Source organism: Lagopus leucura, unplaced genomic scaffold (genome assembly GCF_019238085.1).
Source record: "Lagopus leucura isolate 7727_CA_CO unplaced genomic scaffold, USGS_WTPT01 Super-Scaffold_100001, whole genome shotgun sequence".
Classification (NCBI taxonomy): domain Eukaryota; kingdom Metazoa; phylum Chordata; class Aves; order Galliformes; family Phasianidae; genus Lagopus; species Lagopus leucura.
Window position 1 is genome coordinate 98,019,165 of NW_024962262.1, and position 24,882 is coordinate 98,044,046.

Below are 24,882 nucleotides of genomic sequence, written 5' to 3' on the forward strand. Positions count from 1 at the left end.
GCTGGGGTTTGAAAACTGAGAGCTTCAATTAGGAATTATGCTTGTTGTCTCTTTTTCTCTTTTTTTTTTTTTTTGTCCATTTTTTAAATTTGTGTATTAATGGGTGAAATAGAAATGAAGGGAAAAAGAGAAGTGAAAATAATGAAAAATGAAAAATAGTAAATCCCTCTTACCCAAAACCGTGTTGAAAAATAATAGGTCTTTCAGGTCCTGTGTTATGAAAACAGCTTGGATGTGCATGTTTTATATTCATAAAAATAAGCAATTTTTTATCTGACATTTAAAGATAGCTAGAAGGAGTATGTGTGAGTTTGCATCTTTTATGATGAGAGAAGTAAAATCACAGTCCAGGTAGGTTAATGTATTCTTATACTCAAGGTTAGACTAGATTAGTTAGAATGAAGGTTATTCAAGTTGGTCTTGATCAAGTGTCTACAGAGCAAGAGCCAGAAGAGACATGATAATTTTTGTCTGCATTTCTAGGAGTGTACTGCATTGGTATTCATCTGTTCAGCTACTATTTTTCAATTTTTCTGTTGGGGGAGGACAAATCAGCAGCAACTTCAAACAATGCGTGACTGGGAACCCCTTGCCTACACTGCTGCCACTGGGGTTTGGATTGAATTCAGAGAAAGATGTAGGGAACTATGCTGCTAGCAGAAGTTTTGCCTTAACATCATGAACCTGAAATTATTAGGCACAACTGCAGAAATATCTTCTTGTCCTTGCCACAACAACATCCATGGTAACCATGCTGCTATTCCTATTCAGGTCACCGTCTGTTTCCCTGCAGACCACCCCTTTATGTGCAACCAAGTCAAATCTTGCTAGATTCAAGGTCAGAGATGAACAGGAATTTGTTTTACTCCCTAAGACTTGGAATTCAGATCTATGCCCTATAGCTTTAGTTTTCTCACTGGTATCACGGCAAAGAAAAATGCATGTACTCACAAGCTTGGTATACATGAGATGTGGATGTCCTTCTTTTACCTAAATTAAAGATAGTTTAACTCTTTGTGGTAGAATATACCTCTTTCTACAGCAGAGTGCCAAATACTTATCCTAGTCACAAGCCTACACTCACACAAATGTCCAAATGTCAACATCTCTAGGAGGCTGGGAATCAAGCCTTTCAGTGTCACAGATGGGCTGTGTCACCATGCTGCCATCACTACTACAACTCTTCCATGACCTGCCATGTCCCCACAGGCAGCTGCACACGTACGTGGCATGAAATGGATCTCTGCCTAGGAGAGTGATCCATAGTAGCAGTGTGCCAGGTCACCTGCAATTGCAAAATATCTGAACTGCAAAGGACAAGCCCTTCTGAACTGAAAAGATGTGGCTATAAGCTTCATTTCCAACTATGAGCAGGAAACAAGACTATTCTGAAATTTGAGAAAGTGGTGCTAATTTTCCTCCTGTTTTTCTGATTATTTTGATGATACGATGCCTTGGAATGGAGGAAGCACCGAGTCAAAGATCCTCTCCGAGGCATAAGACTCATCAGGATGTTTAGGGGCAGACCTTCCACTTCAAAAAGTAAGAAAAGAAAGAAGAAAAAGAAAACTTATTACTATAAACCTGGAAAACCTAACTGTAAGCACTCTCGTGATCTTTGCACAAGGCTTCAAGGAATATGAACTTCAACTGGTGCATCTTAAACATTGTATTTCAACTGGAGCATACACAGTATTTTTTCGCCCGATGCTGATTTTCATCTCTACATTTAACTTCCAGGTCTCAAAGACCTAATGCTTAGCATATGAATATCAGACTTCCTGAGTTTGTAACCCATTTAGATTCCAAGCCACATTTCTGACCCATATTTGTTGTTGTGCCTTTGAAATCCAAGGCCCTCTCCAAGCTCAGGATTAGAACAGTGGAACAGAATTCAAGGAAGAACCAATAACTCCATTTACTATATTCCCACGAATCGTGTCATTAATTAATGTCATCTATATTTTCATCTTTCAAGCAGTATAAAAGCACTCTGAGGATGGCAGAAGGTATATGAAGCAACTAAAAATCTTGGATTTTTTGTTACTTCAATGGTTTTTCTAGAATACACAGTTCACAAGTCCTGATTAGTAAGTGGAATAGCAATCAGTGAGAAAAGGTAGGCTTGGCTTCCTACCTAGTTGATTTGTCATGAGGGATCATCAGCCTCTATGCTCAGGTTGGAACAAGCCAAGCAAAGTCAACTTATCTATCCCATATTACAAGTACATATCACCAGAATACCAGATGGCAAACTAATGAGTGTGGGAGGGCACTGTTCTGCAAAGGTTGGTAGCCACTGAGGTCGTGACTGTGATGCTACATCTATGACTGACGACCAAAAGGCCAAACCCTCTCTAGTCATTAAGAATTTGACTTTCCTTAGCTGTAAATGTCTGAATCACTCCGGTGACTCAAAGTGGAGCTTATCCCATCTCAGAGGCAGCTCCAAGTGAGTCAGACAGGCTGGGATTAGCATGCATCCTTTACTCCTACTAGCGTTCTTCTGCTTAGGCACAGCTGCCACCATTCCCTGTTCAGACATCCCACGCACATGCACACTCCACTAGCGGTTTTTCTGCTCCTTGGGGATTTGGCCTTTTTGATTTCTTTCCTCCCTGTATCTGACTGTGTTTCCTGTCAGCTGGGTTACCCATTATAAATCCATACTGAGTAGAATTATGTGAATAATGGATCTTGTGGTGGAGAGGACAAACTTAAGAAGCCAGAGTTTAAAAACATCACTTTTAGGTCAATTCAAAGTGATAAGGTTTTGGGGAGCTGGCACGAGATTTTAACAGACAGTTGTTCAATGCTGACCAAGCATCATACTCAACTAAAAGTGAAAGAAAACTTCATTCAAATTTGAGGCTGTTTAACCCCTTTTTTGAAATATGCTTTATTTGAGAGTTGGGTGTGTTGATTTAATGTTGAAACATTTCCTTTAGAAAGTATTCGTAAAAAAAACATTTGGATAGTTACAGAAGTGTTTTCCCTTTTGTTTTTGAGTAAAACTATTTACCAAATGTATCTAACCAAAATCTGCAAGTCATCAGCTCAAAACTGTGTTTTTCAGCAAACATTCTTTCCTAAAAAAGGTTTCCATCTGAATCTTCACGTTTCCTTTATAGCGCTTTTCTTTCATAAATCAGCAGTGATAGCCAGAAAGACACTAGCCAAATATCTCCAGCAAGAATGAGGCTCATCAGTTACTATGAATGAGTAATACTCTGTATTTTCAAGGTCCTATTCATTCACTGTCTCCATTTTGGAGAGCCTGTCTTACATACTAAGGATCTCCATATCCTGAGAGTATAGAACAGTTTTTCAGATCTGCTTTGACTTAGGTTTTACTATCCACCACCTCAAAACACAGCCAACTCTTACTTAAAAATTGGCATCAAAATAGCAGGACACCTAGCACTATCGTCTCAAGCAGCATAGAAGACTAGTAAATTGGTGTTCCTCAGCTCAGTTATAGTCCCTGGCATCTACCTGACTTCCCTGACCTTTTGCACAAGGAGTGTTTAAAGAATGTCTTCTTGTGTGGACCCTGTGGGTCTCTCCCGGTGCCTGCTGTGAAGTGCTGTTTGCAAGTGCTTGACAGAGGGTAGAGAAAATGCAGATAGCAGCACTTGAAGCTAAAGTTGCTTAAACATGATTTTGTCAACAAAATGTCTTCTCTGTAACATCCAACATTTTTGGCAGTGTTTGTCCCTTCCACCGCCCAGAAAATAGGAAGAGTAGGATGATAGAAATTCTTAACAAAGGACGGATGTTTCTAACTCTGAAAAAACAATCCTTCCCATCCCCCCGTAGCAGTTGTTTGAAGAAGATGGTGAACGTTTGTAGCTGAAAATTCACACCTTTAGTGCGGACGATTTCAGCCTGAATGACTGGATTTATATTTGTTGGTGTCACAAACAACTGAAAATGGATTTAGAAGGGTAAGAACCAGGCAACCTTAATGACAAGTGTAGCCTGCTGTGCCACCTTTTAATAAAATATTGTCTGTCACCAAAATTAGCCAACTCTCTTAAAAATTCAGGTTTCGTGGTCTAATTTCTCAGCTCCCTGCAGTCTCCTGCTGTATCCATGTATAATCTACGTCTGTTTGACTTACTACTCTTTGAATTACAATCCCTTTAAACAAGGTTGGAGATTTCTGTTTGGCCAGCTGCCACTTCCCTCTGCTGTTTGTATTTACAACATGAGCATGATGGATTTGATATGTCATAGCTGGCATAATCTGTGCTGTCATTTGTTCTCTGACAACCTCTGAGGAAATGCTACAGTGCAGAAAAGTTGGTACATTACAAGTGGGTTGAGCAATCCGTTTGTTCAGGTGTCAAGGACTGTGGGAGGGAAAGGGAAGAGGAAATCACTTCCTACTAATTATGATCACAAGCCCCAGGTGACCCAAGAGGCTTCCAGTGATGGACAGTAATGAGGAAAAGAAAAAGAATTAGGAGTTCTGGGAGGAGATGCACAGTGGGAAGAAAGAGTAACACCAGGGAAGAAATGCAGTGGGGAAAAAATGAACAAAAGGAAGGAAACTACAGAGAAAATGAGAAAAATAAACATGCAGTGCGGGGAAGAAGCAAGGACAGAGAAAGAGAGGCAGCACAACATGAGAAGGGAAGAGCACTGAGAAGTGTTTATACAGATGCACGCACCAGAAACCAGGACACTGGAGTTGAAACCCAAACAGCTGTCACAGGGGAACCTGTGGCATGTCCATGCTGCTGGTTAGGAATGAGGGCAGAAAGGGGTCTCACCGTGAATTTCTTGTAGAGCTCATAAGTGAGCAGAGGGTTGGGCAGCTCCCTGAAGTACAGCTTGCAGAGTGACCCCACACAGTGGATGTCCTGGAGGTAAACTTCCCGTGTCAGGTCTGGGCATTGGTCAGAAACAAACTCTTGTCTGAAACAACATGGAGGCAGCAGTGTAGATGAGTAAGAGCTGTATCATGTCAAAACTCCACTCTGCATAATTTCTTCTAGAAATTTCATAATAATATAATAATATTAATTATAAAATAATAATTATAATTATTATTTTATAATAATAAATTATTATATTATATTATTATATTATATTATTATATAATAATAATTATAATTATTATAATTATAAAATAATAAATAAATAAAATAATAATAAATAATATAATAATAATTTCATCTAGAGGATGAAACAAACTGAAAAGTGAAGATGTCTCTATTATCCACTGCCTGGGCCAGATTGGCTTCTGGGACCAGGCCTCAAGACTTTGACTAGTCTCTGGTTTCCCTAGCAGAGTTCCACAAGGGGCCTCTAAACTGATATAAAGAGATTGCTTTGTTTTAAAGTGAGAGAGAACAACTCAGCATTTGTGCTGAGACCCTCCGGGCCTTTCCCATTAACAGATGTAAAAGGGAGGCTTTTTTCTTAGTCATGTATTATATCCCTGAAATGCTGCATTTCCCTGTTACCAGCTTTGGACACCATTTCCCTTCTGCATCAGTGCAGAGCTCTGTTGACCCCAGTATGTGCCTGAGGGACTAACAACACAAAGATGCAGAGCAATGTCACTGAATCCCTCCAGCATTCAAACCTTACCTCAGCTTTTGAATGTTGGATGTCACTCCTGAGAGGCGATAGATCCCATCCACGATGCCATGAGTCTCAATGAACTCCGCACAGCTCTTCAGCACATAGGGGACTAGGAGAGAAAAAGCAAGCAAGAGACTGAGAGCAGATCTTATCAATACTTACAAATATCTGAAAAAGAGGATGAAGCCAGGCGCTTCTCAGTGGTGCCCAGCAACCAGATGAGGGGCAAAACAGCCACAGACTGGAACACAGGAAGTTCCACCTGAACTTGGAAAAGAACTTGTTTAATTTGAGGGTAACGGAGCACTGGAACCCCGAAAGATTGTGGAATCTCCTTCTTTGGAGATATTAAAAATCTGCCTGGATGCTTTTCTGTTGTAGGCAACCTGCTTTAGCAGGGGGTTGGACCAGATGATCTTCAGAGGTCCCTTTCAGCCCCTATTATTTTGTGATCCCTAGTGAATACGTACTGAGAGCTTCCATAAGTCACCGCAGAGGAGACAATTCCATCAAACACTTAGCAGAGGCTCTCAGCAGACTCAGAGAAGGGTCCAATAACAGAAGAAATAGAGGGCAAATGAAAAATAAACCCCACAAAATATCCATGGCTAATTTGTGGATTGAGGATATGCGGTGCTTCTGCCATATCATGCTGACCTGAGACAATTATTGAGCCTGAAGCCATAGAAACCCTGTGGGAAGAAAGGTAGGGCTTCTCTCTTTCTCTATCTTCTTTTTTTTTTCCTTTCCAGAAAAAGAGGCAATTTCACTCTAATTGAAAGCATGAGGTAAAGCGTGAGGGCCCAGGAACATCCCCGCTCCCCAGGATAGAGCTCCAGCCTTGCTGAATCAAGCCAAAAGGACTGATGGACTTGGATAAAACTCAGAGAAGCATTCACACTTCCATATAAGCCTACATACCCATGGTTTACTGCTCATAAACTCCCACAGAGGGGGTATAAAGTTCAAATATTGACTAGATCTGCACACTGGCAAAATCTGACATTGGCTTCAAAAGTACTCCATCAACATAACCAGCCAAGGACTTAACAGCTTTCAAGCTGAGAGGAATCTGAGGCACAACATTTACATCCAGACCTGGATCCAAAGCTTGTGTTTATTTTTTCCCATTATATAGGCACAGGAACCCCCCCCCATTCTCTCGGTCAGACCAAGCCTCCCTGTCCCCAGTTCTATAACAACCCCAGCTATAACAATAACAGTAAGAGAGTCCTTCCTTATTAGGTGCTAGAAACTACTGTGTATTTAACGCAGTGCTTCACACAGCCATAAGCACAGAAGCCAGTAAATGCAAAAGTTGAAGTTCCTTGCTGTAATGCTGACTCTGCTGCACTGCGCATTCGGAAAGCTGCACAGAAGAAAACAGGCTAAGCCACACGTTTTACTGGAAAACCAGGCATAGCAATTACTGCATCTTTGTGACACCACAGAGATAATGCCTCTGGCTGGACCTTCCCTGATCTTTCTTGCTCAAGTTCAGGGCTATAATGACATATTAGCACATGCTTCATCACACAGGATCCAAAGACAGCACCACAAGGACAGCCTGAAAAACAAAAGGCTGGCATATTGTTGTTTTTCTCCAAGGTGCCACTGAGGCTGGAGGCAGCTCGTGGTTTCTCAGAAGCGTGGGCTTGCACTACCACACAGACCAGGCTGCAGGCCTGGCTGAGGAGGGCTCCCAGGCTGGGACCTGCCTCGGTGACACGCTATTGCTGAGCCCAGAGTCAGGGAAGCGCTACTCTTCTGCCTCTCAGCTCGTACTGAGGGAGATAAAGAGGTCCTTCTTGTGTGTCCCTTAGCGTGGCCAACCCAAATGGAGGCCAAAGAAGTCTGTTCAGAGGAACAGAGAATATTGACTGGGTGGGTTTTGTTTTGTTTTGTTTTGTTTTGTTTTGTTTTGTTTTTTTAGCATGGTTTCATTATGCAGGCCCAATAGCCACGCTGGATCACACCTAAAGTCCTCATGCTGATTTTTAAGAGCTTCACACTGCTGGGTTCAGACTAACTGGCAGCTGAGTCTCGGGCAGGGATCTTACCCTACTGCAACAACAACAGTCATGGGAAACTGGTGAAGTTACAGGGCAAAAGCTTTTCACCAAGCAGTCGTGGACTTTTTTACACCAGTGACTTCCATGAGGAACATGGAAAACATTCTTTGCAGTGCCTCCAGCACCCAACTCCTAAGAGAACTGGGTGATGTGGAAGGATACAGAGCAAACCAAAAGTATACGATTTCCTAAATGTCTTGCTGAGAAAAGCCCAAGTGACACATCAAAAAAGAGGACCTTCCTATCCCAAAATAAGTCTTGGTTATCTGTAACTGTAACAGAGAACTTATATCATATGATGATGAGCATGCTAGAAATAAAGAGAAGGAAAGGCAAATGACATCAGGCCTCCTCTTCATTTTTGTCTGGTTAGTCTGCACTGTCTTTGTGGCAGAAGTTATGTGTACGTGGCGCATTAAGACTGCCTTCTTGGCTGAGGTCTCTTTGGGGGGACTAACGTGAAGTAAGCAGTCAAATGAAAGCTAGGCTGATCCTATTCCCTTCCGAACCACTGGGGTGGAACAAGAGGTGAAGCACTCCATGCTATCTGGAAAAAGAAGACTAGTTGAACAGAAATCCTATTTGAGCTGGAAAGCTATGTGACAAAGTCTGTTAGAAAATTAAACAGACTTTCATGTAGCCACATGACTACAGTCCGTACCAACAGCGCCCTTTGTTAGATACTTTTTAAAACCCCAGTGTTAAGAACAAGTGAGCCAAATAAAAATGCATACACTGATGTTTGTTGCATCTAATTTGACCTCTCACAAGTGAGACCTATTAAATAATCTTTTTTTTTTTGCTGAGGTTTAAGTTTCTTTGGGATAAATTAGGTCAGAAGGCCTCAGGCACATACGCAAACCTCTTATACATAGACCAGAGAAGGCCAGCTCCATCTGTTGAGGTAAGATAAAAACAGATCTAAGGAGAATAATCTGCAGCAAACATATAAAACTCAACTCATTTTTGAAAGTGAGTGAAGACTCCACAATAGAGATGACCTTAGAGACTCCAAGTGGACAGTGTGCACCAACCTCTGTCAATATCTCTAGCCCTGCAACCCGCCCTTCTTTTCCAGCCCTGGGCTTCTCCTGTATTTCTGGCAGTGCCCTTCATTCATTATATACATGACTTTCTGCCATACCAGGTCTTTGACTCTTGTGAAGAGAAACAGCTAGTTATGCCAAAATGTGTGGCAGTTTCGTGATGTCAATAAAATCCCACATAGGACGTATTTCACTTGCAACCAGAAATTACAGACTTTGACCTCAGATCCTTGGAGGTGAAAGGACTGCATCAGATTCCTGCAAAGCAAGTCCCTAAATGCAGCACTTGTATGAAACTGGAGCAGAATAAGTGTTTTCTTTGAGCACAACCTGCAGCTCTGAAATTCCTAAGCAGCTCTGATCTCCTATAAAGCTTGGTCTTCAGTGCACTTGAGGGATATGGGATCTGAGTGGCCGCCCCTCCCACTTCCAGCCATCTTTGAAATATTTGGATCATTTTGGATCTGGCTACCAACCATAGGTGCAGAACGAAACAGTCCCAGAGCTGTGGGTGTCTCCTGCAGGAAGATCAGATGGGGATGGGGATTTGTAGCAGAAGCTGTGTGTGCGTGCAGGCACTGAACGGGAGGGGGGATGGTCTCCAATTCTTGACGCTTCTATAATTAAAACTGTGCTGGAAGCTTAGAAGTTGGAAGAGGCAGCTGGTGTCACACAGACCCCGCTTGTTCTGCCAGACAGCCAAACTGTCCTCATTTAAAACTACAATAGAAACCAGATGGAAGAGGAGAGGAGAGTGTGGAGCAAAGCATCAGTCAGAAGGGAAATTGAGTTATAAACATACTGCACACAAAAGACAATACTTCTCTTCCCCTAGACAAAAATAAACCAGAAAAGCAGTCACAGTAACTCATTCAACTCTCACTAGATATCACCTCCAAGCTTAGCAGACAGACGCTTATCTTCAGCAGGGTCTTTTCCATGACCACAGCTCATGCCAGCTTCATTACTTGTCTGCCACTCCCACCAAGCCTGGTGTTACTTCTCTCTCTTCTGTTCCCATAAGCTTCCAGCACAAGCGATGTGCACTAAGCCTCTCACATCTTAGTGTGGAACAAGAGCTCTCATCCTTCTCCTGACCTTTCCAAGCCATGGTGTAGCAAAGGTTCCCACCAGTAAGCAAGGAGATCTCTTTCTATCCGGCAAGGACTTCATCTGTCTTTGGGCCGATCTTTAAGGATCAAAACCAAAACGACCTTTCAGCTGGTACTCAGTTAAATCACCTATCAGCCCTAAGAGGATCACAAGGAGAGAGGGAATTACCCCATCTTACAAAGACAGCAAAAAGCAAGGAAGATACTAATCCAGGAGGAGATGCAAACAACTGCCTGTGTTCTTCAGTGATGCCTTCTAGAATAAACTCTTGGTGTTCATGCAGCATAGAAGGATCCTAGGGAGGAGGTTGCTGAGTTAGCCACACAAACTTGTCAGTGTGGATGCCATCCAATGAGGTTGTGCTTATACTTAGCTAACCTGGACTGGGTCATCTTGTCCAGAGCACACTGTACAAAACTGAACTCTGAATAGCAGCAGGCTTCCTTTTTGATTTTCTCCTTCTGTTATTCTCTCCGAAATCTCCTGCCATGGATAAAAACTAATGACAGCTATTCAGATTCTCCTTAGTGCTTTGTTTATGCTACATGGAAGGAGTTTAATTTTATTTTAATTTTAGCTCAAGGAACTAGAGGAATAAATACAGGCATTTCATTTCACTTGAAAGATCAACTTTTGGTGTTTGAGTTGCAAGAAACTGTAGTTTTCTTTTTCAAAAATTTCCCAAAGAATGAATCCTGTGCCATAAAAAAGTTGTTGGCATTTGTATTTCATCATTTCAGTTTCTCACTTTTTAAAGTATTTAGGTATTTTTCATTTTTTGTTAAGGTTTTCTTCCATTGCTCTTAACAATAATGCACGTTTCCTATCACATCATGTCAGTTTGTGAAACAATAAAGATCTAAACAGTCTCTTGTTTCAACTTCTTACATTACTGAACTAGGAGGTGTTTCCCTCTAGAAAGGAAGTGTTTCAGTCTGTATGAAGCAAGAGATGTTTCTTTGTGCACACAAACATAACAAAACAGTACACGTTTTAGAACACACCAATACATTAACTTGGCCACTTAATCATAGGAAAGGAACAGCACTGTATAAGTGGCAACGAGCTTGAGAGTTAGTATATGAAGTGTGACATTTTTCTTCATTTCCTGATGATTCCTTTTTTAAATCACGAGCCTAAATGCTGATTCACTGGATTATTTTTTTTATTATTACTTCTGCTTGGCTGATTTCCTCTGACTTCTACTAGGCACAAGGTTGGCTGAGAAGTAGATTCCAAAGATCAAACCGTGCTCTTTTCTCCACGGCTCACTCAAGTCCTGGTTCACCAAAGCAGCCAGGATTCCAGATTGCTTCCTACTTCCCAGTCCCAACCCATAAAAGCTAGGAATGAATCCTGCCTTGCCTGCAGGCATCACCTCCTCTGCATTCCACAGTGCCCTGGTCAGCAGCAGTCAGGGATGGATGGGGCTGCAGTGCCTGGAACCCCTGCAGAGGACCTTCTCTGCCCAGAGGTAAGGTGCAGAACTGGGGATGGGGAAACTGTGCTCTGCCTACCAGGACAAACAGGAGACTTAATTCTCTGGGTTGTTTGCGCATGCTTTTTCCCAGCAATAAATTCATTTTACATATGAAGAGATAATAAAATGGTCTCATCATTAACTGCTAGTGTTTACTTTGGCTGCAAGCACCAAGCTACCAGAACCACCCTGAACACACACATGCACACCTATGTTTGAACAGTGTGAGGTCGCTAAACAACCTGAAACAAGCTTAAAAACCAAATCATCTCGATGGAGCTTTCCTTCTCTCTTCCCCATTCACTGCCATAAACACAGTTTAAAAAGGGATGAATAGCTGGTGCCGAGGTGACCCTGTCTGCATGGACAGCACTACTGAATCACTGTGTAAGTCACACTCTTTCTATTTTTTTCCCCTCTGTTTCTGTGGGAAACATCTCTGCAACGTCAGGAAGGTCAGCACAACTCCTTGCAGTGACAGCACCATCCTGAATGGGCTCAAACACAGATGCTGTGAGCCAGCCACCTCCATGGCTGGTGTGGGACATGGGAACACTAAGTGCTGCTTGGACTGGGGCAGGTGGATTTCCAACAAATGCACTTCAGCATAGCCTTTAAGCCGTGTGATTTTGAATGAAGTCAGTGGCAGCACTGGCAAGGTTTTTTCCCACTGGTCTTATACTCAGCTTACATGTCACATTTCTAAACAATTTATAAGGATAAGATACATGGGAACACCTGATTTTCCAAAGCAGACCTGACAACCAGGATACTCCAGGAAGAAATGAAAGAGCCCACGGCAGACCTGACCGGTACACCGAGGAAAACCTCAGAGAAAGCACTGCCTAAGCAAAAATTCAATCCCGACTCTCAACTCCAGCAGTCACCCTAGCCCTCTGAAATGCAGCTCATATCTTGACATGGCCAGCAAATTCTGTCGTGCAGGCACTTTTGAGAAGAGATTGTACTAAATACAAGAATAGTTTTGTTAGGGAAACATCCTGCTGTGGGTTTCCTGAAGAAAAAAAAAAAAACACCAACAAAAAAACAGACCAGATAACCAAACAGGATATCTCCACTCCTAACTTTTATAACTCTGTGGCAGGAGCGAGTGGGACAGCATCGATGCTGCAGCTCAGGGGATCCAGGAGTAGCAGCTTGCAAGAAAAGAATGCCAAAAAGAATGGATGGACAGTACTCAAGGCACTAGTCTCTTGAGTGCTCACTGACTACCTTTCATTCAAATCAATCAACAAGTTTATGGACTGCAGCTGTCACACTGTATCCTATTTTTCTTCCTTTCTCCACTCTCAAGCACAGACATCTATGCAAGCCATGCTAATCTACTTTGCCGCTGGTAACAAAACAAAGAAAAAAAATGGATTTCCTAAGTTTTTTCCTGCTCTCAGCAGCTTTTCCTGCTTTCATTTAACCTGAATGCTTTCATTTAGAAGGGCTTCAGCAGCAAGTCAGGTAACAAATAGTCCACAGTATCCATATTCTACTTGAGTGTGCAAGCTGATGCTGGCTTGCCCATCTTACAGCACGAAAACGATGCTAGGAGCAATTCTATACTATTGTAACTATTTCTTGGCTGTAAAGAGCATAGAAACAGTGCAGCTGATGCTTGGGAATTCTTACAAAAGATACTTAGGACACAAAACCTGGAGAATCCAAGGTGATCAGTTCATATATTCCATGCCTGGCTCTCAGTGTTAGCTTACTCCTTAATCCTTTCTGAGTTAGATTTTATTGTGCCAGGCAATCTGCAGTTCTCCCTGCTGTTCATTCCCAGCAAATCACTACTGTCACTTTGAGCACTCAGGGGTAGGCTGGAGGTCCATCAGTACTTGTGGTTCCCTTTCCAAGCTTTCTGCACAGTGAGTTGGTCACATGTGTACATGACAGCCATTCACCAGCCTTAAAGTACACATCCAGGGATGTCAGCTAATGCAAAATGGCACTGCCAGTGAGCTCAGGTATTTTAAAAGAAGACCTGGGATCAGTCACCCCTCTGAGAGCCCAGGTCTCTGTTTTTTGCAAAATGCAAAGTCACTGAGAAGCAGGTCCTGGGTGAAGCTTTCATCTGGATGAAAACCTGCTCGGCTGAATCTCACCGCACGTATTTATATATAATGCTATGTTTTTCTTTCCTTCTCATTTTGCCCTCTGTTACACTGACGGGCTGATGCAGACTGACACTAGATCATGCAGCAATTCTCTTTCACTCAGGCTACTCACTGATCTTGCCTCTAGGTCTCTCCTGGTGAAGACTGGATACAGCAATTTCTAGTGGTTACTCCAAATGGGCTGTTTTACAGAGAGTCAACAACTTAGGGCAAAGAGCAGGAGAAATTGTTGAGAATCATTATATATTACAGACAGACAGATGAGGAGCCTAAATAACAAACCCTTAAAGGCTGCCAATGAGAAGTGAAAGGCAAATTAAAACAGACTTTCCAAAAAAGTAAATAAAGCTTTATGATGTCAAAGTGATTGAAAACAAACGTGTGAAGACACTAGCAATAATCAGACATTACAGTTTAAAGCCAAGCATTATGAAATTCATTCCATCTTTGCACAGTTGCAGAAGCATATATTTAGACTGAGTGTTTTCACTGCAAGGCTGGCTGGGCCTGACCCAAGGAACCTCGCTCATAGAAAAAATCCCATTGAATTCAGCTGCATTTTCCACAAGAGGAGAAAAACTCTACATCCAACTCTTACTTTTTACCATGGCTTTCAAATCCTAGAAGACTAAGTGTAGGACTGTTAGGAGCATTTTTAGCAGCTTTTCACAAACATGAAATGATGGTATGACGGTGTGACGTTCAACACAGAATGGAGAGTAGAGATTGCTGCTGGCACTGGGAGGTCATCTCTAAATGTTCCTCCCAGTCCTGCTCAGATGAGAATGAAGACAAGTTAGTCCTCATTCCAAGAGGATCAAGCTGTGAGTGATTTGGATCACTGATGTTTGTCTGATGAAATGACCTGCTGTTCTATCCATCCTAAGTAATGCTGCCCAAGGCGTATGATTGCTGCAGTCAGTAGACTTGGTAGCTGTGTTCAAGAGGAACGTATAAAATTCTGCCAGAAGCAGTTATTGGTCAGACACACGTACCCACATATATAAATACTAGTCTATCTACATGTATATTAACATGTAGGTGTAAATGTATGGGTGTGTACATACATATATATATATATATATGTATATTTTGTGTGTACATACAAATAGATGCTTGTATGCATGCATGTACATGTATGTGAGAGATTTCCTATATAGTGCCAGGAAATTCTTCTTAAAGAACTTAAATAAGTTCTCGATTGAAATCCAAAGGCCTACAGATGGTGTTTACCAAGTAAAAAGCCACAAAAGCCTTGCTAGGCTGATGTCATAGGTCTGGGACATGCCTCACTATGGGCTGGTTCCCTCATTTGTTGCAGTTTGCTCAGCTAGCCAGGGAGTAAGCCACTGCCACAGACATTTTCTGTGCTCTCTCATTCCAGACAAAGTTCATTTAGCTAGTTCCTTGCCTTGCATATTGTTACTGTACACTGAAGAATTTTCTGAATTAAGTACTTGCTCTTAGACAAGGAAAGCGGTTTGTTTGGGGATTAATTCCTCATGCATGCATGTATTTCTGCATTGGGATGTCTCAGTGGGTTGGTTTCACTCAGCAGCTCAGTTAAGAAGAGTAGCCCAGGAGAAAGAAGGCGTTTTGGCTGTACCTTTCCACCTCTGGAAGCTGCAGCCCTCCAAGGTATGTCTTACAGCCTTAATCTCAGGGATCATATTTTCCATTTCATCCGTCATGAAGCGTAAAGAGCCCTAAAGGAGACTGCTAAGCAGCCTGGCCCCAACTTCTGGATCTGGTGCTTGCACCTTCGGGCTTCTTGCAGAGGCAACAGGGAAAACAGCACTGCACCATCTGCCAGTCTTGAGGCAGATCTTGTGTTGCAAGAAGGCTCTTTGACCTTCACAAGATTCATCAAGGGCAGCACAGGAGGCAGAGCATCATTTGCAGATGGTGTCACACAGCCTCCAAGCCTTCCAGAGGCTGATGCTAGGCAGGATGGTTTAGAAGAAAAGTATTTCTACCATGCTCCTTGTGGCTGCCTCCACTCCAGGACTCAGCACTGATGAGACACAGCCCAACCACAAGGCCTGGTTTCTCCAAAGCTGAGCTGCAGGGCAGAGGGGTGAATGTTTCAGAACCAGAAACTGGTGCTGTCAGAGGAAAACTGATGAAAGGAGGCATGGTATGGCTTTTACAGCTCCTAACAAGAAGGGAAAAGAAATCAAGCTGAATTAACTCTTCCAGCATAAAGCTGCCTTCTCGTTCCCCAAAAAAGGCTTTCTATTCCCTCATCTGGCAGGGACAATTCAGGAGAAGTATCTGTCTATAGGGTGCTATGGGCTCTTCTGTGGGAAGAACTGTCCCCATGACTTTCCTCCTGCACAAAAAACGACTTGGGATATAGCCTCCCCCTCCCTCCATCTCTCAATAAATAGGCATGGCAACAGTTACCGAGCTGAGGGTCATTTTCTGTGCTAACAATGGGGAAAAAAAAAAAAAAGGCAATATCCAGCTGTTACCAAAGCAGTAAATCTCGTCACTTCACAACTGCTCTCCTCAGTTCCCAAGCCCCCCAACGGATTCCTGATACATTCCATATTTTGCTCTTTATTTTGTTTTCCATTTGGCAAAGGATAGGCTCTGAACCAGTGTGAAGAAAAACAATCTTTCTCTTCTTTTTTCTTTTTTTTTTTCTCTCTTTTTTTTTTTTTTTTTTTTCACCACGCTATCTCTGCTCCAAGTCAGACCAGGTAGTGCTTATCATTTCCTCTGCACTGAAAACACCAGCGTGCCTTCATTTCCTGCCACTGAGCCCTGGACCCCAGGCTGACATTGTTTTCAAGGCCTCTCTCGCCTGGACGCGCTTCCTGTTGATGTCAGGCCCCTCTTCCTCCCAGAGCAAATGGCCTTCCTGCCCGCACATGTATCCTTTTCCACCAGGACCAGCAGGAGCCATTTTCCTCTACTGAGGCTGAGAATAAAAACAAAAGTAGGGATGTAAAGAGGAGGAGAGGGGGGATGTTTGACATCAGGACATATCTGGAGCCCATCTCCATGAGGAGGAAGGGGAGAAGAGGTCAAAGCAATAGAGCTGTGTCTCAGCAATGCCGGTATTTGTGAGTACCGGAGAAATCACTTATTAGCAGAGAACATCAGAGACTAATTACAACTGCCAATTTCCCACTGCTAAGCAGCGCAGGTTCACAAAAGAAAAAGCTATAGCCACAGCCTCCATGCTCCAGCAGCACTGTCATAAGCTGCAGGAAATGCCAAGACCTTTATGCCACATCATGGCCTTCGATTTTCTTCTTTTAAAAGGAGGAACTTCTGCTGCTGCCAGCGCTGTTTCATCAACAGCAGAGAAGCTGATGGCGAATGCAGAACATGGCTTACACCAGACTGAAGCCCTTCAGCTTGGCACACTGCCATTGCATGCCCCAGGAGACGAAGGAGAGCTTGACCCAACACCTTTTTATATCTCCCCTGGACCACAGCATTTAAAGTTTGCCTTTGTTCCACAAAGAGAAGCTGATGGGCTTTCCCCACATCCCACCAAGAGTTATGGAGGACAAAGTGGCCTGAGCGCATTGAACCTGCCTTCTGGGCACCATGGCATGCACAGGGAAGAATGCGGGGTGCAGAAGAGCCCGTGTGTGTATTTACACCACCCTTAGGACTTGGGCTGTGAAGCACGTACTGCACCTACTGCAACCCACGCAGGCTATGAACACACCCAGGGTGATAGGAGGCTCTGCACTGTGCAAGAAGCAGCCTGGAAACGCCTGTTTGCAGGCTTTACCGCAACGCGGGCACGCAGCAGAGCCAGCCCTCGCAATGGCATTTCCTGCCCTCCGGAGTATTGCAGCTGCGCGGCTGCCACAGCCTCCGGCACTGGGCGAGGAGCTGGCTTACATTAGGACACATTCCTCTGCAAACTGAGGTTTCCCTTAGCTAGGGAATGACCAGGGAAATAGGTCCCCCTGCATTTTCTACGCTGTACCTAAAAGTACTGCCAAAAGAGGGAAAGTGGGAAGAGGGTTTACTGTGGGGTCCCAGTGCTTAGCAATAACCAAAACAGGACCAGACCCTTTAAGTCATGGTCCTCTGGGGATGTTCGATGTGTATTTCAATAAAATTCACTGTTGTAACTTGTTTTTTCTCCTTCCTTTCCTATTTGTTGCCTGGCCACCTTCTAAATAAAGGGTTACTCTTCCAGCCACTGCGTGTAAATTGCCACAGAGGCTGACAAAATGACTCCAGCTTTATGCAACAGACCCCAAGCCTGGCAGAGCCAGCTGAGTTGCAAGAGAGCAAAGTGGGGCTTCTTACTCAAGGTGCAGTTGCAAAATCTGCTGGTGAGAGGGCAAGATGCAAAGGCAAAAAAACCCACCTACATTCTTGTGGCAGAAGCTGGCCGGGGCAGCAGATGCTGGACACTTGGAGCCCAACCCCATGCAGCTAAACCCCAGTAGAGATAAACCTCACTGAGGACACCAGGCACGCCGCAGGATTGCGTTCTGCTTCCAGGTCTGCTCCTGAGCAAAGTCTCGCTCCGAGGAAGGAGCACAGCCCAGGATCCCAGCGAGTTCATATTTTCCCTTCATGTTCTCTCTCAGTACGGCTTGCTGTTTGTGAATGAGTTACCTCAATCGCTCTTAAGCAATGTACTGACCAGGAAGAGGGTGTGGGGATTATTAATGGAAAAATCCTTGAATCTTTTAGCCCTATGCATTGCTACAGTTACAAGGAAAACAGGATACCACATTGCATATGGGGAGGAGGAAGAGAAAAGGAACAGAAACTAATGATCTACAGGGACTGACTCGCAGGGAAGAACAAAGTGACGGTGGTAAATAGGCACAGCTGGCCTGAATTAGGAGAGAAGTGAACGCACAATAGCAGTCTGCAGAGGGTATAAACACCGTGGAGGGAAAGGGCCCATTCCAGATGATCAAGAGGCTGTAACTGGGAATGACAGAATGAAATTATGAGGGGAAACGTAGGTTGAGCAGTAGGAAAAACAGCTTAGGAGTGAGACGTAGAATCATGCTGTAGAATTGCCTCCTCCAGGGAAGGGGCGTGAGCTACACTGCCTGGATACTCAGGATCAGGCAAGAGATGCTCTGAAGGGAATGGTCCTGCACAGGCCTCTGCAGCAAAGACAGAATAATCCCACTGTCCTTCCCATGTTGTTATCAGGTAATGCTCCCTAAGCCACGGCAAGATCTTCTGGAAGAGCACACTGTGGTAATTGCAAAGGAAAGTGTAGAGTGCCAGCACTTGCTACAAGAAGAGATGACCACAGCCAGCAGCTGGAGTTTGAATTGGATACTGAAGCACGCAGGAAGAAAAGCTACTTGAAAATCTTCCAGCAGAATGATTTTCCAGTGGGAAAGAGTGTATTTCACAGAATCAAAATGTTTCACAGAAATGCAGGGATTTGGTTCAATTTTTCAACCAAAGACCCATCCAAATATGTTGTTTCCAGAAGGTGAAGTACTTCAACATCATTATTTCCCATGTACTATCACCTTTAGAATAACTTTTATTTATGGGCAGTTTCTACGTTTTTATTCTGATTTTAGGGATAAAGGTAATCTCTCAATAGTGAAGTGGAACGCAGTGCAAAACAGGAGCCAACTCTAATGGATATCAAGTGATATCCACAGGGGCTGGCTGGCGTCTGCTGCTCTCTGCACACTTACGAGGATGGCAGCATCATTCTTTGCAAGCCAAAGTCCAGACTATTGTGTGTGCTTCCTGTCAGCAAAGAAAAGAAAAAGAAGGCAAGTGTCCTAGGATTTGCTTTTCAGCCCTCAGGTTACAACAAACCCACATTTGAAATCTTATTTGTATCTCACGTCCCCCCACTGTGAGGATAAAACCCCAGCACGGCCTTACAGAACACTCTTCGCTTCCATCAGCAAAAATCCAACCCCTCGGCAATGAGCCGCAAATTCACACAGGAGAAGTATCATTCTCATCCCATAGGTGCAAAAAATGAGAAACAGAAATGAGCCAGCAGCCTGAGGTCATGCAGTGAGTTAGTGGAAGAGCTACGGGTAGAGCTTGCAGTTTTGACACCCGCACTGTAGCTAAACCACAGCCAGATTTCTTGCATCCAAATTCTGAGTAAATAGGAACTCACCTCTGAAAGTTCGGAAGCTGATAAAGCACACACAGATTGCAACTGGCTTATCAGAAGCACTGACCCCAAAGGTCAAGCTGAAAACCTCACCCAGATGTGTTTTTCTGGGAGAGGCTCAACTCTTCCCAGGCTCTTAACAAATCAGAAGGACCCTCCTTACCCAAACCTTCAGACAAAATCTGGAGGCACAGACTAAAACCACAGCAGGAGATTTGGGTCAGAGAGTGCCAGCAGGTTATTGAAGTGGTGTTTTGGGTTGGTTGCTATAAGGGTTAGTCTTGTACCAAAAGACCAGACAGCAGAACCCCTGTGCTGGGAATGTCGGAATGGGATCCAAGCCTTGCGGCTTGGTCTCCTTTCCAATTCTCTTCTTTTTTCCTCTTGAATGATTCTCTCATAAGTGAATACCACAATAATGGTGAGAAGCTACGCAGGGGCCATCTGGGGAGAAAATGTGTTACTTCTGATCATTTCAGGGAATGGAGGTTGGTTGGGGGTGGTAAGAGAAGTTGAATTCACTGGTGAAGATGTGATGTCCTGTCTGTTCACAGATCAGTAATCCCAAACTTCTCGCTTTTTCCATCCTCTTCTCTTAACTGACCGTTGGTTTCCTTTCTTTACCTCTGATCTTTGTTTCACTTTTCTGTGTAGACTTTTTCACTCGAGAAAAACTCAAACCCTACTTTTGGGGTCTGAACTGAGGTTTATAACACTTCCCCTGCAAAAAGGGATTTGGGTCTGTCATTTCTGATTCAGCCCCATATCTTCCAGCTGCAGCTCTAAACTGGATCAAAGGCATCTGTTCCCAGCTTTTGTTCCCTTCTGCATTCCCTTGAAATGTCAGCAAACATGATGGCTCTGTTGATGCCACGAGGGTGGTCTGACCGCTTCCCATGCCGGGCATGCACATTGGGTAGCCGTGGAGCAGTCAGCAATTCACTGGGTGCCTCCTCTGGGATGTTGTTGTTCCTCACACCACAGCAGTGCCCTGAAGCAGCAACACTGCCATGAAATCAACAGAAAACAAATCCACCTCCAGCTGCCCTGGCTCACTAAGGGACACACAGACTTTGTTCTCAGCCTGCAGCTGGCGATGCCGAGAGGCCAGAGACCATGCTGAGAGCTCGTGTCTCTCCTCGGGTATGGGGATGGATGCTCACTCCTCCAGATATTCCCTATTTTGTCTGGAGGCCCCTGGGGCCACTCCAGAGTGGGACACAGGCAGACAGCACTGCTGGCCATGCTGGCTCATGTCATTCCGTACAAAGCTAAGGGACAGCCCATGAAGAGCCCAGCCATGAGGAATACCCACAGAATGTGTCTGCTGTCACAGCAGCACAGGACAGCTCATGGGAGAGATGAGAGCAAAGATATGCTGTGAGTCGGCTACCAAACCCAGGCCATATTTCTCTGCCCCATCATAGGACCCATGTTTAACCTCCACTGCCTCAGCATCACTCCCCTGCCCATGTGAAATATCTCTAACACAGTGGATCCTCATGGAACTTCTGGACATTTGTGCTGCTCTCCCCGCTTTGCCTGCCAATTGCTGCAGAATACCAGCTTTGAGCTCTCTGTTTTTCTGACATAACATGTTTGGCTTCCGTCTGAAGACAGAAGATTCAAAGCTTTGCTGCATTTCCCTGGTTAGTATCTATTATGTTATGGATGTGGTTTTGTTTAGGAATGAATTTGGACTCTTCATGCTTTCTACTCTGCATCTCTCCTAGGTTCAATGGACCTTCTGACATGATGTTGTTTTTCCCACAGTTTATAACTAATTCATTTTCTCCAATTACAGTAGAGAAGGGCCCTGGCCCTGATCAAAGTAGAATTTTGCAGCAAGCCTCAGAATATTTGTCTGAAGTTTGGCTTCATTTAAAGTCATTCTGTAGTCAAGCACTCTCAAAACAGACAATACCTCATCTCCAGGTGCCCAGAACATCCCAACCAGTCACTGTCATTGAGGCTTTCCACTTGAGTGCTCCTCTGATATATATTCAATCTCACCAATGCTTTCTCACCACTCTGTCCCACAAGAGATTCAGGCCAACACAATCTGTTTCTTTGGGAGATGATGGTACCACCATCTTCAATGCCAACATCAGTGAATAACAACAGTGTTACCTGCTGTTGGCAAACCCACCTAAAATTTAATTCTTTTTTCTCACTCCTGCCGGGTTTGTTCTGGTGTAACCCTTGGGCTTTTCTGGAGCTAACCTGTGCCTCATTCTGGTGATAGCGAGGTAAATGTGGGTGCCACCAAAACAGTGTGTCACAGGACAGATTCACATCTACCCAAGTCACGTACACATCACTTTGGTTTTGCTGTTTTGCCAAACAAAATCATGGCTCCTGTACAACAGGGAACACTTGCTATATATGCAGATTTGAAGCACTTCCACACGAGTTGGCTGCAGCATCCCAGATTTATACTGGTGTCACTGAGGTCAGGAGCTGGCCCAGTGCCACACAGCCTGTGCTTCAAGAGGAGCTCAGTGCTAAAAGACAGCATACTGAAATGGAGGCACACTGTTAAAGTGCTGGGTGGAAGGAAAAAAAAGAAAAACCAACAAACTTTTCAGAGCCACAGGAACAAGATGAAAGACACTTTCTTTGCCAGCACGTGAATCCCTTCTACTGCTAGTGTTCTACTGTAGAGATTCCAAATGTTAGAAAAACACACTGGGTATTGAGAGCCACATGTCAGGAAGGGTCCATGGGACAGCATGAAGCCAAGGGACAGCATGAAGCCAAGCACACTCTTAGCTGAGCCCCTTGGCTTGCACAGCCCTGTACTATCCAGCTTTGACACAAAGCTTTGCACATTTCCTTCTACTCCATAGCTTTACATCAGAGGACAGCTGACCCCCTAGGGGACACCAGTCAGGCCAGCTGTGCTTCCAGCCCACCCAGGCAGAGAAAGGAGGAGGCTGCATGGAGACATCAGTGCAGATTTAGGTGTTGTGGGGTACAGACCAATGCATTGGTCCTCTAGGCACAGAGGGCCCTCAGTCCCATACAGAGTTAGACACACACATGGTATTCAGACCATCCCAGGCTTTAGGATGGCTCTGGGGAGATCATGAGATGGTGGTATGAATCACATAACACACTACCCTTGATGAAATGCTGGGCACGTTGCCATGATTTAACAGTACAGTCTGGTTTATTAATGTCCCCTTGGTTTTACAGTATGCAGGCAAACATTTGGGTGGATGACGTCTTGATGGACTCAGGGTGGAAAGGGAGCTGGAATATGGAACTCACAGGTATGTATCAGCTAGCTTGTCCTGCTCACAAACAAGCAAACACACAAAGGAAAGGTTGCAAAAGACAGCGATTTCCCAAGTGAATCCAGGCAACTTCTGAATCTGGCTTGCCTGGCTATGACCTGAGACTACTTTATAAATCGCATCAGGAAGGCAGCATTGGCCAACTAAACGCAACAGCTAATCATAAAATCCAAAGAATATCCATTATGTGCTCAGCTAGTGACATTTTAAAGCCTCTAATTTTTTGCTTCTGTAGGCTCCTAGCCAGTAGTGTTCACTCTGCCTTTGGAGCCAAGCTAGTGACACACTCAGGTAAAAACCTTGCAGCCCAACACTCCAGATTTCAGGGAAATTGATCTCAGGAGCCTGTACTTTGGATCTAGTAACACTTGGGTAGCCCCAATCCTTTTTTATTCAATAGCCTGAGCACTCCTGTCTGAAAGCTTTGAAACCGAGAATTGGAAAAACACGATTCTGGCCAACAGGAATGTTATAACCTTGCTAGTGCAAAGGCAAAAGCCGTTGTGAGCACAGAAGTTCAGAAGCGGCAATGGCAAAATCCTTTGAAGGAAAACAGCGGTGATTTTTATTATTGCCTTATATGAGTTCAAAATGCTGTAAAGTTAAACAAAGCAATTATAAAGCTGGGTATTTAAAAATACTTCATGTTTCACAGCCTGCTTTGAGATGAATCGGGTATCCAAACATCTGGGGACTGCAAAATCCATCAGGAAGCCCAGACAGATGAGGCGCGTCATGGCAGGAAGGTTCGGTGCTGCCATTGGAGAGACAAGGAACAGCAGGAGGTTCCCACAGCTCCTTTTGGGCAAGAAATGCTAGCACGACATGGATGCACATACTAAACAAAAAGAGGAAGAAGAAGAGAGAACTAAAAAAGGTTTTCTCAAGTCTCCTGCTGTTCTGCATCTCTCTCGCATTGCTCTGATCTGTCTGTACGTGTCACTGGCTGGCAGGATGACTGCTTCCTGCTTCATGATTTCGTAATTAATTCTTTCTATATAAAAGGAATTTAAAGGAAATTATTACAAACAGTTTGGCCGCACTGCATCGAGTCATTGGGTTCTATTTTATTACCCCTGCCATTTTCTTCTTTCCCTTCCCCCCCCCCCCTTTCATTTCTCCTTTATAAGTTAGATGCTTTCTTAAACGCTTTCCAGACTTGAGCTGCTCCCAGACTGCATGTGGACAGCAAACACAGCCCAGGCCTGGAAGAAAGAGGCTCTCACACTGGACACCCCAGTAGCTCGGGGCGCTGCAGGCAGTGTTCTCAGCAGCATTTCATTGCGGAGAGCCACTGCAGCATGGAAACGCTTTGGGTGTAGCAATCCCGGGCTCATCCCACAGGCACTTCATGAAAGAGGCAACTGTTCTGTGTTGGGAACCCGGAGAAACCCCACTTAAAGCCCCATTGTTTCTCCCTCTCTAGCAGCAGGGCTGGACTGCTCCCCGCCGAAGCCCCAGTCTGTCCAGCGATCAGGGAAGAGGCAAATAAATAAAGGCAGTCGTTGCTGGGAATAACAAAGATTGGGGGAAGCGAGGCAAGAGGAAGCAAGAAAAAATCCTTTCATGCTCTATGTTTCTTCAAAGGCAAATGCCAAGGAGTTGCTTTTCTGGGCTGTGTTTCTTTGTCTTTCTGTCTGCTGGATCTTGCTGTACTAAGGGCTTTGAGACACTAACAAACACATTGCGAACACAAGAAGGGGTGTTGCAGGAAAAAGGCATTGAGGTCATGCTTAATCAAACTTCCTTACATTTTAATAGCTACAGTGCTGCTGTAGAAGTCAGCCAGCTCTCTGCCTTTGCAGCTCCCAGCCAAGGCATCAGGCCAAGACCCAAAGCTGGTACAAGGCTGCGCAATCTAAACGCAGGAACTTGCTGAAGACTGTAAAACTGGAGAAGTTTTGATTCATAGCACCATCGCACAGGCTTCCAAAACGAAGGGAACTGATGTACTGCATGCTCCTAGCATGAGCATGTTGAAACATTAAGTATTGCAAGCTTATTCAAGCGAGACAAAGCTGCTGTTGCTCACGCCCATAGACCCTGGA

General features: G+C 44.2%; 1 protein-coding gene across 2 annotated transcripts in view; it reads right to left on the bottom strand.

Annotated features, from left to right (window-relative positions):
- The window catches only part of ARHGAP31 (Rho GTPase activating protein 31), a 57,555-nt gene that overhangs the window by 19,100 nt on the left and 13,573 nt on the right, over nucleotides 1-24,882 (bottom strand). For both annotated transcript variants that reach the window (XM_042866771.1, XM_042866772.1), the window contains exons 2-3: nucleotides 5,602-5,704; nucleotides 4,779-4,923 (exon numbers count right to left, since the gene is read on the bottom strand). In XM_042866771.1, coding sequence (XP_042722705.1) covers nucleotides 4,779-4,923; nucleotides 5,602-5,704 — 248 coding nt within the window. The remainder of the gene's footprint in view (nucleotides 1-4,778; nucleotides 4,924-5,601; nucleotides 5,705-24,882) is intronic.